This window comes from Apodemus sylvaticus, chromosome 6 (genome assembly GCF_947179515.1).
Source record: "Apodemus sylvaticus chromosome 6, mApoSyl1.1, whole genome shotgun sequence".
Lineage (NCBI taxonomy): Eukaryota > Metazoa > Chordata > Mammalia > Rodentia > Muridae > Apodemus > Apodemus sylvaticus.
In genome coordinates this window covers 120,442,538-120,459,428 of record NC_067477.1, presented here as the reverse complement: position 1 = coordinate 120,459,428, position 16,891 = coordinate 120,442,538, and the positions used below count along the sequence as shown (strand labels likewise).

At 41.7% G+C, this 16,891-nt stretch overlaps 1 protein-coding gene across 2 annotated transcripts in view; it reads right to left on the bottom strand.

Annotated features, from left to right (window-relative positions):
* Positions 1-16,891, bottom strand: part of Ttc27 (tetratricopeptide repeat domain 27) — a 138,976-nt gene that overhangs the window by 118,784 nt on the left and 3,301 nt on the right. For both annotated transcript variants that reach the window (XM_052186371.1, XM_052186372.1), the window contains exons 3-5: positions 16,671-16,800; positions 13,779-13,919; positions 8,233-8,335 (exon numbers count right to left, since the gene is read on the bottom strand). In XM_052186371.1, the coding sequence (XP_052042331.1) occupies positions 8,233-8,335; positions 13,779-13,919; positions 16,671-16,800 (374 nt within the window). The remainder of the gene's footprint in view (positions 1-8,232; positions 8,336-13,778; positions 13,920-16,670; positions 16,801-16,891) is intronic.

Below are 16,891 nucleotides of genomic sequence, written 5' to 3'. Positions count from 1 at the left end.
GCTGAAGATACCATAGAAAGTATTGACTCAACAGTCAAAGAAAATGTGAAATGCAAAAAGCGTGTAACTCAAAACATCCAGGAAATCCAGGACACAATGAGAAAACCAAACCTAAGGATTAAATGTATAGAAGAGAGTGAAGATCTGCAACTTAAAGGGCCAGTAAATATCTTCAACAAAATTATAGTAGAAGACTTCCCTAACCTAAAGAGAGAGATGCCCATGAACATACAAGAAGCCTACAGAACTCTAAATAGACTGAACCAGAACAGAAATTCCTCCAGCACATAATAATCAAAACACCAAAAGTACTAAACAAAGAAAGACTATTAAAAGCAGTAAGGGGAAAAGGCCAAGTAACATATAAAGGAAGATCAGAATTACACCAGATTTCTCACCAGAGACCATGAAAACAATAAGATCCTGGGCAGATCACATACAGACCCTAAGAGAACACAAATGCCAACCCAGACTATATCCAGCAAAACTCTCAATCACCATAGATGGAGAAACCAAGATATTCTATGATAAAACCAAATTTACACAATATCTTTGCACAAATCCAGCCCTACAAAGGATAATAGATGGAAACCGCCAATATAAGGGCAACTACACCCTAGAAAAAGCTAGATAGCAATCTTCTTTCATCAAACCCAAAAGAAGATAACCACCAAACATAAAAATAACATCAAAAGTAACAGGAAGCAATAATGACTATTCCTTGTTATCTCTTAACATCAATGGACTCAATTCTCCAATAAAAAGACATAGACTAAGAGACTGGATACATAAATGGGATCCAGCATTTTGCTGCATACAGGAAACACACCTCAGTGTCAAAAACAAACACTACCTCAGAGTAAAAGGCTGGAAAACAATTTTCCAAGCAAATGATTCCAGGAAACGAGCTGTAGTAACCATTATAATATTGGATAAAATTGACTTGCAACCAAAAGTCATCAAAAAATACACGGAAGGACACTTCCTACTCATCAAAGGAAAAATATACCAGGAACAACTCTCAATTCTGAACATCTATGCTCCAAATGCAAGGGCATCCTCTCATTTGTAAAAGAAACTTTACTAAAGCTCAAAGCACACACTGCACCTCACACAATAATTGTGAGTGACTTCAACACCCCACTCTCATCAATGGACATATCAGCGAAGCAAAAAAAAAAAAAAAAAAAAAGAGAGAGAGAGAGAGAGAGAGATAGTGAAACTAACAGAAATTTTGGACCAAATGGATTTAACAGATATCTATAGATCATTTCATCCTATATCAAAGAATATACCTTCTTCTCAGCACCTCATGGTACCTTCTCCAAAACTGACCATATAATTGGTCACAAAACAGACCTCAACAGATATTAAGAAGACTGAACTAATCCTATGCCTCCTATCAGATCACTATAGAGTAAGGGTGGCGTTCAATAGCAACAAAAACAACAGAAAGCCCACATACACATGGAAGCTGAACAATGTTCTACTCAATGACACCTTGGTCAAGGAAGAAATAAGGAAAGAAATCAAAGGCTTTTAGAATTTAATGAAAATGAAGGCACAACATACCCAAATTTATGGACACAATGAAAGCAGTGCTAAGAGGAAAACTCATACCTCTGAGTGCCTCCAAAAAGAAGCTGGAGAGAGCATACACCAGCAGCTTAACAGCACACCTGAAAGCGCCAGAACAGAAAGAGGCTAATACACCCAAGAAGAGTAGAAGACAGGAAATCATCAAACTCAGTGCTGAAATCAACCAAGTAGAAACAAAAAGAACTATACAAAGAATCCACAAAACCAGGAGATGGTTCTTTGAGAAAATCAACAAGATAAACCTTTAGCCAAACTAACCAGAGGGCACAGAGACAGTATCCAAATTAACAAAATCAGAAATGAAAAGGGAGATATAACAACAGAAACCGAGGAAATTCAAAAAAATCATAAGATCCTACTACAACTACTACTCAACACAACTGGAAAATCTGGATGAAAGGGACAATTTTCTGGACAGATACCACACACCAAAGTTAAATCAGGATCAGATAGACCATCTAAACAGCCCCATAAGCCCTAAAGAAATAGAAGCAATCATTGAAAGTCTCCCAACCATAAAAAGCACAGGGCCAAATGGTTATAGTGCAAAATTCTATCAGACCCTCAAAGAAGACCTAACATCAATACTCTTTAAACTATTCCACAAAATAGAAACAGAAGGAACACTACCTAACTCATTCTATATAAAGCCACAATTACGCTGATACCAAAACCACACAAAGATCCAACAAAGAAAAAGAACTTCAGACCAATGAATATCAATGCAAAAATACTCAATAAAATTTTTGCTGATCGAGTCCAAGAACACATCAAAATGATCATTCACCACAATTAAGTAGGCTTCATCCCAGGGATGCAGGGATGATTCAATATATGGAAATCCATCAATATAATCCACTACATAAACTCAAAGAAAAAAACCACATGGTCATTTCATTAGATGCTGAAAAAGCATTTGACAAAATTCAGCATTCTTTCATGTTAAAAGTCTTGGAAAGAACATGAATTCGAGGCCCATACCTAAACATACTAAAAGCAATATACAGCAAACCAGTAGCCAACATCAACCTAAATGGAGAGAAACTTGAAGCAATCCCACTAAAATCAGGGACTAGATAAGACTGCCCTCTCTTTCCATATTTATTCAATATAGTACTTGAAGTTCTAGCTAGAGACAACAAAAGGAGGTCAAAGGGATACAAATTGGAAAGAAAGAAGTCAAATTATCACTATTTGCAGATGATATGATAGTATACTTAAGCGACCCAAAAAACTCCACCAGAGAACTCCTGCAGCTGACAAACAACTTCAGCAAAGTGGCCAGATATAAAATTAACTTAAACAATCAGTAGCCTTTAGCCTTCCTATACTCAAAGGATGAACAGACTGAGAAAGAAATTATGGAAATGACACCCTTCACAATAGTCACAAACAATATAAAGTATCTTGGTGTGACTCTAACCAAACAAGTGAAAGATCTGTATGACAAGAAGTGTCTGAGGAAAGAAATCAAAGACCTCAGAAGATGGAAAGATCTCCCATGCTAGTGGATTGGCAGGATTAATAGAGTAAAATTGGACATCTTGCTGAAAGCAATATACAGATTCAATTCAATCCCCATCAAAATCCCAACTCAATTCTTCACAGAGTTAGAAAGAGCAATTCTCAAAACTCATCTGAAATAAGAAAAAAAACCAGGATAGTTAAAACTCTTCTCAACAGTAAAAGAACTTCTAGGGGAATCAGTATCCCAGACCTCAAGCAGTACTACAGAGCAATAGTGTTAAAAACTACATGATAAACCGGGCAGTGGTGGCACATGCCTGTAATCCCAGCACTCTGGGAGGCAGAGGCAGGTGGATTTCTGAGTTCGAGGCCAGCCTGGTCTACAGAGTGAGCTCCAGGACAGCCAGGGCTATACAGAGAAACCCTGTCTCAGAAAAAAAAAACCAAAAATCCAAAAAACAAACAAACAAACAAACAAAACTGGCATGATATTGGTACAGTGATAGACAAGTAGATCAATGGAATAGAATTGAAAACCCAGAAATGATAGAAGGGGGCTTATGGGACTTTCAGGGAGTGGGGGGCTAGAAAAGGGGAAATCATTTAAAATGTAAATAAAAAATATATCGAATAAAAAAAAAAAAAGAAATGAACCCACCCACCTATGGTCACTTGATCTTTGACAAAGGAGCTAAAGCCATCTAGTGGGAAAAAGATAGCCTTTTCAACAAATGGTGCTGGTTCAACTGGAGGCTAGCATGCAGAAGAATGCAAATGAAGGAGAAGGAAGAGGAAGAAGAAAAAGAAGCAGCAGCAGCAGCTCTCTATAACTGATGACTTTTAGTGGGGATGTGTGTGGGAAAAGACTCAGTTCTCTGTAAGTTGCTGGCCACTGGGAGCTTGTCCGTGCTCTGGTGCATATATATGGGCAACACAAACTGGACTTGTTTCTGTTTATGGAAAGGGTATATCTGATATCTGGCAAGATAGTTTAGTGGGTATCGATGCCTGGTACCAAGCCTGACAACCTGAGTTCAGGCTCCAGTACCAATATTGGGAAGGAGAGAAATAACTGACACACTTATGCTCTGATGCACCTCCCCTCTCCAAACACAACTGTTTTTACATACACTTACGAAAAGAAAAAAGGGAACATATCTAAGTATAAGAGGAACAAAAGTTTGCTATGAAAAAATAAATAGTAAAAAATGTGGGGATGAAATAAAAGCATTTACTCAAACTGCTAGCAAAAAAAAGATTATAATATAGATGTAACGATAAATACAGGTATATTAATATGGGACAATATGGAAGAGGAATAAATATAACTATCAAAATTACACCAAATAAGGTTTTCTTTAAAAACAAAAAATTCAGCCAGGCGTTGGTGCTGCACGCCTGTAATCCCAGCACTCTAGGAGGCAGAGGCAAGCGGATTTCTGAGTTCGAGGCCAGCCTGGTCTACAGAGTGAGTTCCAGGACAGCCAGAGCTATACAAAGAAACCCTGTCTCGAAAAAAACAAATCAAAAACAAAAAAACAAACAAAACAAAAAAAAAAAACAAAAGAAAAAAAACAAAATAAAAAAACCTCCTAGTAACAACACCTGGCCTTCCTTTTCAATAACCAATTTTCCACAAGAGCACAGTGAAGTATAAGAAACTGTATAACAGCCTTTGGAGTATAATGCAACTGTCATATAAAATTCAATAGTGGACTGGGTTCTCAAAGCACTCTCTTCCAAATGCCTTCCTTGTCCTCCAGGAAAATCACCTCTGCTCCCATCACCATCAATGATCAATGCATCCTCCCTCGCTTTCAAAACCTTGTCCTGCTTCATGAACTACAAGGCTGTTCCCTTGCACAGTTCTTTCACAGAGTAACCTCACTTCATTTCAAAAACATGTGGTGGCATAAACCAGGAAAGACCAAGATTACATACTTCTCACTTGCTAGAAGCAGAAGACAACACAATGCCTACTAAATAGGTCCTGTGTCCTCCTTTCTCCAAGTCCCACCTTGTCCTCCATTCTGAAGACACTGTCACACCTAAGCAACACAAAGCCTGAAGGCCAACACATGCAGCATTGATGCAGAATCCGCTTTCCCATAGCTTCTATAGTTCTGACTGCACAGACCTTTATGGAGACGGAAGGCAGTTATTCCCAGACTGACACCATGACTTCTCTCCCTTATTTGCTAGCTCTACTAGGTGTCTGCTGCTGTCGGTCCAGGTTACTCAGAGGCACTACTTACTACTCTTTTCTAGGCTACAAGTAGAAACATGAAAGCCAAGTACTGAAAAAAGGGTAACTTCTTCAATTTTGTTACTTAAAAAAAATATATTGTCAGGGTTAAGCGCACTGGCCGCTCTTTAAAAGGCCCATGTCCAATTTCCCAGTTCCCCCATGGCAGCTCACTACCATCCAACTCCAGTTCCAGGGGATACAATGCCCTCTTCTGGACTGTGAGAACACCTTACACATGTGGGTCACATACAGACATACATGTAGGCAAAACTCCCACACATAAAAAGTAAAACAAAATAAACTTTAAAAGTAAATTGGATACATCTGATATGTATTATTATACAGAAAAGCAAAGTATCTGGTTTTGGTTTGTTATTTTGTTTTAAGGCAAGATCTCACCATGTTGTCCTATTTCAATTAGAAATTTTGGACTCAAGAGATTATCCTGCTTCAATCCACAAATCACTGGTTCAGTAGGTACACACCACCATCCGCTATCTCAAGTCAGGTATAAGTTTTATAGCAGAAAACTGTTGACACACATGTAACACTTAACCTCTCTTGTGGTTTTACTGTCAACTGTCCCACATGCTGTTACCACCTAAAAATTCTCAAAAACCAAAGACTTGGTACAAACATACAAATAAGCCAATTTTTATACTGACTGTATTTCTTTGCTTTCCTTTTAAGTCATGTGTAGATGTCCATTTTATCTAAATTAGCAAGTGCTTATATATTTCTATCAAAAAAAAAAAAAAAAAGAACAAAAGCTGGGAAGTTAGTTTTAACCAATCACCTAGTTGAGTGAAATTACTACACATATATACTACAATCCTTCCCACTCTATGCTAGCCTACTTACTAATATACAGACAAACCCTTGAAGGTAACACACTCCAAAACCAAATCCAGATTCCTGCTATTAACTCGTGCCTTCACATATGCTGCCTCATTTACAGAGGGATCATTGTGCCTCCACCAGAGCTATGGGAGGCGCCACCCCCTTGACGCCCTACTCATCACACCTGCACACAGTCGTACCGTACTGTACTTGCGATGTGAAAGAACATGGGCCTTGGAACCAGGCAGACAGAATCAAGCCCCAGCTTTGTAAATCAGAGATTCATTAATCTGTAATCAAGTACTCCTTTACACTAAGAGGGTTGGTTTGGTAACTGTTTTATGATTTTATTTTTCATTTTAATTACATTTTATATGTATGTGATTCTATGCAGATCAAAGTAGATGTTTGTAGAGACCAGAAGAGAATGCCACAGTGCTGCCACGGTGTCCCACTGGAGACTGAGTTCAGACCCCCGGGAAGAGCCACTCGACAAGCAAAGGGAGCCTGAAGCAAGTGTGGAGGAGCCCAGTGTCCTCCTCTCCTCAACAGCTCTCCTGGGAGTGTGAGGGGACGGTGGCAAGAGCAGCAGGGAGCCCTGGCAAGCGTCTGCTGTGTGACTCTGGGAAATCCCTCTCGTGTTGTAGGACACTTCTGTTTAATGTTATAAACTATGAAAACAATAAGGCAAATGCAAAAGTGTCTTCTGCCGCCATCCTCCAGAAAACATGCTCTATCAAATGTCTTTAAAATTACGCTTTCCTTCTGGCTCCTCAAAGGAAAAAGAATAATTTCCTAATCCAGGTAAAACTCATCTCAGTTTACTCGAGCTCTAGTTAAGCCTTTTAAAAAACGATAATAATAAATGATGCTTATATTTATTTCCAATAAAATGTTTTACACTAAATAAAAAAAACAGAAAAAAATATTAAAATACCTTTAAGTAATTTGTGATGAAAATAACAGTAGCCTACCAAGCAAGGCAGCACACCTGCCGCTCAACTCAGCACTTTAATCCCAGCACTCAGAAGGCAGTGGTCAGCCGGTCTCTGAGTTTGAGACTAGTCTGGTCTATATAGTAAGACCCTTTCTATAGACAGGATAGACAGATAGATGATAATTATCTACATAGAACTTCTTTCGAAGCAGGTAATAAAAACAAAACTGATCATTCTTTTTGTTTTTTTAAAGACAGGGTCAGAGCCAAAGGGATAACGGCACACACCTTTGATCGCAGCACTCAGTAAGTAGAGGCAGGCAAATCTCTCTGAGTTTGAGGCAGCCTGGTCTACAGAGTGAGTTCCAGGTCAGCCAGGGCTACACAGAGAAACCCTGTCTCAGGGAAGAGATGGGAGGGAAGACAGAGTCTAACCAAGCTGCTCTTAAATTTACAGAGCTCTCTCCCTGCCTCTGGATTCAAGCACTGGAATTAAAGGTATGTATCTCCATGCCTGGCATTGTGTGTGCGAAACTCAAAAAGCCAAAAAAAGTGATCAAGAGATGCCACTGGGAGAGGAGGCAAAGCGCCCACCTACACGTGTGAGGCCCTGGCCTTGGGCTTCAATACCACAGAGAACAAGAAGGGATTCAGTTCTTCATGATGGAAGCCATCCAGAAGAAAAAGAAACAAGTTCAAACAGGAAGCCATAACTATTAGTCAAAGGATACATTCAAGTGAAACCTATCAGACAAGAAATTAAAATGGGATACATACATATCAAACAAAAGTCTTCTAAATGGACAGGGTATACAACACCTATAATGCCAATTGAAGCAAGAAGATTATGAGTTTGAGGTGAACCTAGAAAAACACCGTGAATTCTAGGCCAGCCAGATCTACACAGCAAATCTGTCTCCAAAACAAGCAAACAGGCCAGCAAGACGTCTCAGCAGGTAAAGATGCCCACTGTGCGAGCCCAGAAGCCTGAGTTTGACTCCCAGTTCCCACAAAAGGTAGAATAGAAGTGTCTACTCCAAAGCTGTCCTCTGACCTCCGTGAACTTGTCACAAGCACGCATGTGTTTACAACACATGTACAATAAAAAGTGAATAAGGAAAACTTTAAATCTGCCACATACCTTGATCAATACAGTTTTTGGCAAGAGCAAAAAGCTGAGGTGATCGATCCTCAAGCAGCTGTTGGTGAATATTCACATATCTCAAAGTCCACCATGGCAAGCTCTAGAAAAAAAGTACCGAGTAAGTGAAATCAAGGAACACCTACAGAAAAAAATTACACTAACTGAGACTAATTTTTGGAATATTTTTACACTTAAGAAACATTCCTTGATACGCTTTTTCTTTTTAAAAAAAAAAAGATTTATTTATTATTATATGTGAGTACACTATAGCTGTCTTCAGACACACCAGAAGAAGGGATCAGATCTCATTACAGATGGTTGTGAGCCATCCTTGTGGTTGCTGGGATTTGAACTCGGGACCTTCAGAAGAGCAGTCAGTGCTCTTAACCATTGAGCCGTCTCTCCAGCCCTCCTTGATACGCTTAATCCATGCATGTTCTCACCAGGATCAAAACCTGCGGCCATGTCCTCTTTAGCCATATGCTTTCTGAAGCTGCTTCAGACTAGCGTCTCCCTTAAAATGACTACACAAGCATGTGACTCTGCCATGGCACCCCACTCAGCTCCCTTCACGACCCAAGTACACACCCACTGAGCACACAGCAGTTTTTCCTTATTCACTCTACTTGTTTTTGCATAACCAATACCTCTTCCTTAAGAAAAGACAACAAGGGCCAGGGAGACGGCTCAGCAAGTAAGAGCAGCTGCTGCACAGACATGAGGTCTGAGGCCAAATCACCATCACCCACATAAAAAACATCACAGGTGACTGTAAGTCAGAACTGGGCATCAGAGAGGGGAGCTCAGGAGCTCAGTGGCCAGCAAGCCTAGCAGAAACAGAGAGAGCTTCAGATTCACACACATACACATGCACGCACATGCACACACAAACACACGCTAGAGGGGGAGAGACAGAGACAGAGACAGAGAGGCAGACAGAGAGAAGAAAGAGGAGAAAGAGGCAGAGACAACAACAGAACAAGAGCTGTAACAGTATTGATTCACATCTGCACCCTCAATACTGGGGGGTGGCTAGGTGGGGATAAATGGAGGCCTGGATCTTACTGACCAACCCAGTCAAATCAGTAAGCCAGATTCAGTGTAAGGCCATGTCTCAAAAATTAAATGGAAAAGCCAGGCACACTCAAGGAGGCAGCTGGGTCTGCATTTAAGGCCAGCCTGCTCTCCATGGTGAGTTCCAAGACATTTAGGGCTATCATAGACAGACTCTGTCTCAAAAGAGAAACAAAAACCAAAAAAAAAAAAAAAAAAGCAAAAGCAAAAATTAAATGGAAAGCAATGAAGGAAGATGCCAAACACTGACCTCTACACAAAGACACACTTACACACAATGCACTGTGCAAATCCCCATAGTAACTAACACACAGTCTCTGTTCACTGTTCCATCCTCACCTTCCTCTAGAAAAGGTCATAGCATACAGCTATTCTTCTGCATGTATTCATAACTATACTATATAGGTGCAAGTCATAGCACATATTTTTAAGGGGTTACTAAAATATGAAGTATGATTACTGGGCAATCTAAGTTAGTGAATCCCACCTAAAATCCCACCTTAAAAAACAAAAAAAAAAAAAACAAAAAACAAAAAGCAAAAACCTGTTACCCTGAACTATATTACATGAATTTGTAAGAAACTATTTTTTCCATTTTTGAAGTAAGATTTAGTAATCAAAAACATTTTTATACTTGAACTTAATATCTGATTAAGGATATTAATAAACCTAGTATAACAGATGTGAACTCTTGGGAGTCTGAAACAGAAGGATCAAAATTCAAGGCCTGCTAGGCAACTTAGTGAGTTCATGACCAGCCTGGGCTACACAGTGAGTTCAGGGCCTGCTGGACAACTCAGTTCAAGGCCAGCCTGGGCTACACAGTGAGTTCAGGGCCTGCTGGACAGCTTAGCGAGAGGGCTAGAGGAACAGCAGAGCCCTTGCCTAGCACACTCCAGGCCCTAGGTCCACTCGTCAGTACCACAGAAAGGGGGAGGGCTACCCTTTCAATCAGCTCCCCACAGCTGATGTTACAGAAGCCACAAAGGAATTTCTGACTTTACAAAGAAATCCTTTTTCATTACTAATGCTGCTTCTCGTCCACGGAAGAATTATCTAAGAGGAAGAAGTTTCAAATCATTTTAACTGCGTTCCCTGAGTGTTCCCTCGTTTTTCCTCTTTTAGTCACTGAGGCTCCTGAACAGCCCACTCTCCCTCCCTCCCCTCATCTGCCACCAGGATAACAGCCAGGCTTGGCTGAGTAACTCTTCCCCTCCTAGACAAGGCCCTTCAGTTGCCTCCAGTCAAAAGGCTGTGCTGTTTAGAAAACATATGACCTAAGGTGCTGAGCTCTTTAAAATCAGTTGTGGTTTTAACCCTGTAGGGAGGAGTGCAGAACCAACTGAGAGTGTTCCCTTCAGCTCTACTGGGAACTACAAAGGCCTTTTAACAGCTTAGAACAGAAAAACTGAGGTGTGGACAAAAACAGAAACTGGCATCTTACCAGGAAGATGTTTGTTCACTTTCCCTCCTGTTACAGCACTCACTTCAGCCTGCAGAGACTGACCAAGAAGTCAAGCCCCTTCTCCACTGCAGGGTCAGCAAACAGGAATTCATTCTGTGGGACGTTCCCTCCTTTTCCTTTCAGTACTGGGCACTGATCCTACGGTCTCACCATGGTAAGTAGGCAAGGGCTCTACTGCTGAGCTATACCTGTCTCTCATTCTATTCTACAGTAAGGAAATTGCTAGAGAAATTACCAGGCCTATGTTCACACAGCAGAGGAGAGACAGCTAGAGAACTGCGGCCTAAATTTCAAGGTTAAGGCTTACCCAGTATGCACACGATACTAATTCTAGTCCATAGACCGAGTAGACAGGGCAGGAGTAGGGGAATGTGCGGTTTGTACGCATATCAGTGTAAACACTGGGACACATTTCTTTAAGGAGTTGTGTAGTTTTATGTTTCTCCTTTTGCTGCTTTGTGGGTTCTTCCTGGATTCCTTTCGTGTCTCCTGACAGAGCTTCCCTGGCTCAGCTCAGCCTCTCCTGCCTCCGCTGTCACCAACTGGCTTCTCTGACCCTACTCTTCCATCTCCTGGAACCTTCTATTTTCTGGCCTCCCCTACCCCTCCGTCTCAGCCTCTGCTGGCTTTTTTATACTCTCCTGTGCCCAGACACTGAAGGTCATAGAGTCAAGCAGTTCTAATGGCTAAGCATCCCCAAAGAGTCAGTAGACTAGCCATTGGGTATCCTTTAACAGGACAGCCACACAAAATAAATCACACTTCAGAGTTGATTCAGTCAAAAATTAATTTAAAATGGGGCTGCTGTCTAACTCATAGGCACAGCTTGCCCAACAGGAGCAAGACCCTGGGCTTGCTCATCATTGTCGAAATAACTTCCAAGGCTGAAATTAACTTACATAAGTATGCAATGCCTCTCTACCATTTAGGAGAGAAACAGTAGCCGGGCGGTGGTGGCGCACGCCTTTAATCCCAGCACTTGAGAGGCAGAGGCAGGCGGATTTCTGAGTTCGAGGCAAACCTGGTCAACAGAGTGAGTTCCAGGACAGCCAGGGCTACACAGAGAAACCCTGTCTCGAAAAACCAAAAAAAAAAAAAGGAGAGAAACAGTATTATAGCATCACTGAGAATCATACGGCTGAAGGAACTGTGCATTACTGAAGAGTGTTTGCTGCTCTCACACAGTGCTCAAGCTTGGTTCCCACTCCCATATCAGGTGGACTTGTATGAGGGACTCAGGACCTCTGGCTCCTGCAGCATGTGCACTCACCTGCACGCCCCCACACAGGGACACACATACACGTGATTAAAAACAAAAATCAATGTATAAAAAGAGGGGCTACTGTAAATCTTCATCATCCCACTAAAGGGGTTGGGGTCTGGAGAGAGAGCTCCAAAATTAAGAGAACTAGCTGTTCTTCCAGAGGACCCAGGTTTGACCCCCCAGCACCCACATGGTGTCTAAGAACCTTCTGGCCTCTGCCGGCACCAGGCATGCACGTGATGCACACTAACATAGGGCGCATGTGAAATCCAGAGTAAATACGTATTCTTTGACATAGACACGGCCACATCAGGAACTCCGGTGCCTTAGAACTATGGAAAATGGCAAGGCTTTCTCCAGGTGAGGCTCAGAGAAATGGCAAAGCCTGCCTTCCCTGGTCCACGTGGGGTTGCTGATACTATGTCCAAAAAAATGTCCACCACAGTAGCTTTCTCCTGCACTCCCGCAGCCATGTTTACAGCCTGACAACTGTCCCCCCTACAGAGACTGTTCCCCCTACAGAGAGACTGCTCCCCCTACAAAGAGATTGCTCCTCATAGAGACTGCTCCTACTGATATCAGCTAACCCCAGCTCCTCCTTCAGCTATGTTTGGTAACCCTGACTTCTTGCTCAGATGCACATAACAAATACACTGAGCTTCTAAAGTGCTACAGCTTCCCCATCAGAGACTATCCCAACTTTTCTGCATTTACACGTATACTCCAATCTCAGGGATCCAAAACACTGGTCATGCACATTGTGCACACATAAGCAGAAAAAATACCCATATACAAAAAAAGATGTAACTTTTTTTGTTGGTTTTCGGTTTTGAAGACAGGGTTTCTCTGTATAGTCTTAGCTGTCTGGAACAAACTCTGTAGAGCAGGCTGGCTTCAACCCCAGAGATCCACCTGCCTCTGTCTCCTGAGTGTTGAAGGTATATGCTGCCATGCCCAGCCACGAAGCTTTACTGGAACACATACTGGACCTCTACTGACAGACTGTGGTACCCTACCCACAGTACAGCTAAGCTTTCATCACGCAGATACACACTCCAGAGACAACAAACTCTACCTAGACCTAAGACCTCTGCACTTCCAGGGTGTCATTCCGAGTGCCTATAAACTTCCTGCATGATTGTTTGTCCTCACTGCTGTGTGTGAGACCCGAGGAAAGCATACAACAGATAGCCAACAAATGTTCTACACATGCAATACAAAGAACCAGGAGCCCAGGAATTCAGAGTCCTTCCATTCTCACTAACGCAGAGTGTCAGTAGCTCAAATTTATAACAGACCACTAATGGTGCTTTTGAAGCTTTCCTTAAGATTCAACAAATGAGCCAGGCGGTGGTGGTGCACGCCTTTAACCCCAGCACTTGGGAGGCAGATGCAGGCAGATTTCTGAGTTTGAGGCCAACCTGGTCTACAGAGTGAGTTCTAGAACAGCCAGGGCTACAGAGAGAAACCATGGAGAAAGAAAGAAAAAAGATTCAACAAATGAACACACACACGTACACATGAACACATTCACATATATACACATTCTCACTCTCTTCTATTAAAGAAGGATCTCAATACAATCTTATACTAAATAATTCTCACAATATTTTTCCTTATTTTTATAAAGACTTTTAAAATAAAGATATAGAAAACAAAATATACTGAGACACAGGCAGCATCAGTCTGATGTTCACAGACACAAAGAGGACCTGCCCACAGAGCCTTCCCTTGCCTTACCTGGAGAGCTGTTAATTTATGTCTGATGTTCACTAGGATAATGCGTGCTATTAGCAGCAGTATGGGCTTTGAAGTGAGGCTGTAGATTGATTCACCATCTAGAATGAGGAGACCCATAATAATAGTATCCAGTCCTTTGACCTGAAAAAGGTGTGTAAAGTATATACAACTTTAGAAAATATTCAATTATGTCACAAGAAATACAGATTTAATTCAGGGTGAAAATGAGACCATTCATTAATTACACAGGAATAGACACCGTACACAATCACAGCCGTGCAAATGTCACTGGAGACCTACAAGTCCATCTTGCCCTGTCAGACAACCACACAAATGAGAAACAGAAACTCAAGCAAAATGTTGAAAGAAAATTAATTGACTGAGTAGATGGGGCACATCAAAAATCCTAAATACTCCAGAGGCTGAGGCAAGGAGACTGCTTGAGCCTAGAAGTTTAAATAGGTGTACGTCACAATACAGGGCAGAATGGAGTCATGTGAGGAGTCCCTCCCAGGGGAAGCAGATAGGGATGAATTTACTTCAGATTATTCATTACAACTGGCTGTTGTTGTTTACATGCTTCCATGGAAAAATATGTTTTTTGCCACATGAGGCCTGCCAGCCATGTGCAGTTTGCCCCTGTGATAGTATGCATTACTTACGTGACTCTTTTATTTATTTATTTTTATTTTATGTACATTGGTGTTTCGCCTGCATGGATCTATGTGAGGAGGTGAAACCCCTGGAGCTGGAGTTACAGGCAGCTGTGAGCTGCCATGTGGATGCTGGGAATTGAACCCAAGTCCTCTGGAAGAGCAGTCAGTAATGCTGAGCCATATCTCCAGCCCCTATGTGACTCTTCTTAACACTCAGAATATAAATTGTCCAATGCTCTGAATAAAACTGGCTATTGCAGAAGAGTCCATCTCATTTACTGGCTCCACACTCCCAGTTCCCAAGGTCCCCAAGGAATAAACAGGTATATGTACATGGTTAGGTCCAGGGCCTTAGCCACTTGTCAAGAAAAAGTCATGGTTAGATCTTAAGGTCAAAGGTTTATGGCAATTTAAACAACATAATAAAACTCTGGTCAAAAAAGGAAGGAAAGAAAAAGGGAAAATAGGAAAGAAGGAAGGAAAGAAGAACGTGAGAAAGAGCTAGCAATGAATGAACATTATCACTTCACATTTCTACAGAATTCCAGTTCAAAAGGAAGCAAGCCCACACTGGGTGTGCTGGCACATTCACTTAATCCCAGCACTGGGAGGCAGAAGAAGGCAGAGCCCTATGAGTGTGAAGCCAGCATGGTCTACAGAGAAAGGCTGGGACTACATAGTGAGAGCCTTTGTCAAACCAAGAAGCAACCCTACATGAACAGCATATTTATATTATATACTTATATTTCACTTAAGTTATTATGTAGCACATCCACACTCCCTAATTTGCATCAATGAAAATTAGCAACCAGGCCTTTCACATCAACTAGTGAGCAGACTAAAGACTACAGTGAACAGAACCCCTACCCCACCCCACCCCGCCCCAAAGGGGAATGCTTGGGGCTGAGGAGAGGGCTCAGTTGGTAAAGTGCTTTCTGCACAATATAAGGACCTGAGCTCAGATCCCTAGTACCCACCTAAAACAAAAACAAAAAAACCTCAGCCCAGGGGAAAGCAGCTGTACTCCCAATGCTGAGGACCCTGAGACAGGAGGACCTCTGTAACTTCCTGCTCAGTCACTTAAGTCAAACCAATGAGCTCCAGAGAAAGACTGACTCAAAAAAAATAAGTGTAAAGGGCTACAGAGATGGTCAGCAGTTAAAAGCACTGGCTGTTCCTACAGAGGACCTGGGCTGGGCTCACACCACCCAGCCATCTACCACTGCAGTTTCAAGGAATTCAGCAACCTCTCCTGACCTCCTCAGACAGCATGCATATGGTACACACACATACATGCAGGCAAAACACTCCTACACATAAAATAAAAACAAATTATTAAAAAGGAAAATAGAAAATCATAAGGAAGAAATAATAAAGGAAAATACCTCTGACCTTGATACACACTTGTATGTACATACATGCAAAAACACACACACACATGCAGAAGCATACACAACATAAGTAAAAATATATTTTTTGTAAAATGAGGAAACAGATCCATTGGAGTCAAAGCATACATGATGGTCCAGCAAGCAGTCCAGCTCTCTAGAGCCTGTGGCAGAGAGGTGGCATAAGCCCAGGAGTTCAGGATTAACACCAGCCAGTGACATGCAAAACTCATGGTGGGAGAAAAAAAAAAACTAAAGAACAATTCAAGAATTAACTGCCTAACCAGTTAGGATCAAGACCTAGGGAAAGCCATCAGAGGCTCTGCTCGATGACAGTGATCATTGTCTACTCTCTCAGTGAGGTGCCGGATGCAAAGGAGGCATATTCTTTTTAAGTGTATGCATGCGAATGTGCATGCATGTGATGAACATGTGCTATGATGTGTGCATGTATATATGTGTGAAGATCAGGAGATCAATGAAGAAGCATTCTTAGTAGTAGTTTGGGCAAACTACAAAGTTACCTCTTTCCTACCTACTGGTAACTCCAATTTTATGTTCTTTTGATTTGTCTTGTTTGTTTGTTTGTTTGTTTGTCTGTTTGTTTGTTTTTGTCTCCCCCTTCTCCCCCCAGACAACATCTCTCTGCCTAGCCCTGGCCATCCTGGAACTCACTCTGTAGACCAGGCTGGCCTTGAACTCAGAGGTTCATCTGCCTCTGCCTCCCAGTGCTGGGTAAAGAGGTGGGCTACCACCACCCAACTGCTGATTCCCAACTTACAAACACTTGTTTGAAAAAAATTATATTTTGGGGAAAAATTTATATATACCATTTCCAAGAAGCATACCTCACTGAACTGCTCAAGCAGAGCCGATGGCAAGAAATCCTGAGGGTGCAAGTCGGCGAGAGGCCCAGTCCAGTTACTCTGAACAAACAGCTGCAAGCTGCTCACACCAAGCAGGAATACAAGCTGCTGTCTACAAACAAGAATGGTAACTGTCTTAGTTAAGGCGCCAATGGCTGTGATGAAGAAGAAGCGCGCTGGGTAGGCAAGGGTTCATCTTCTTC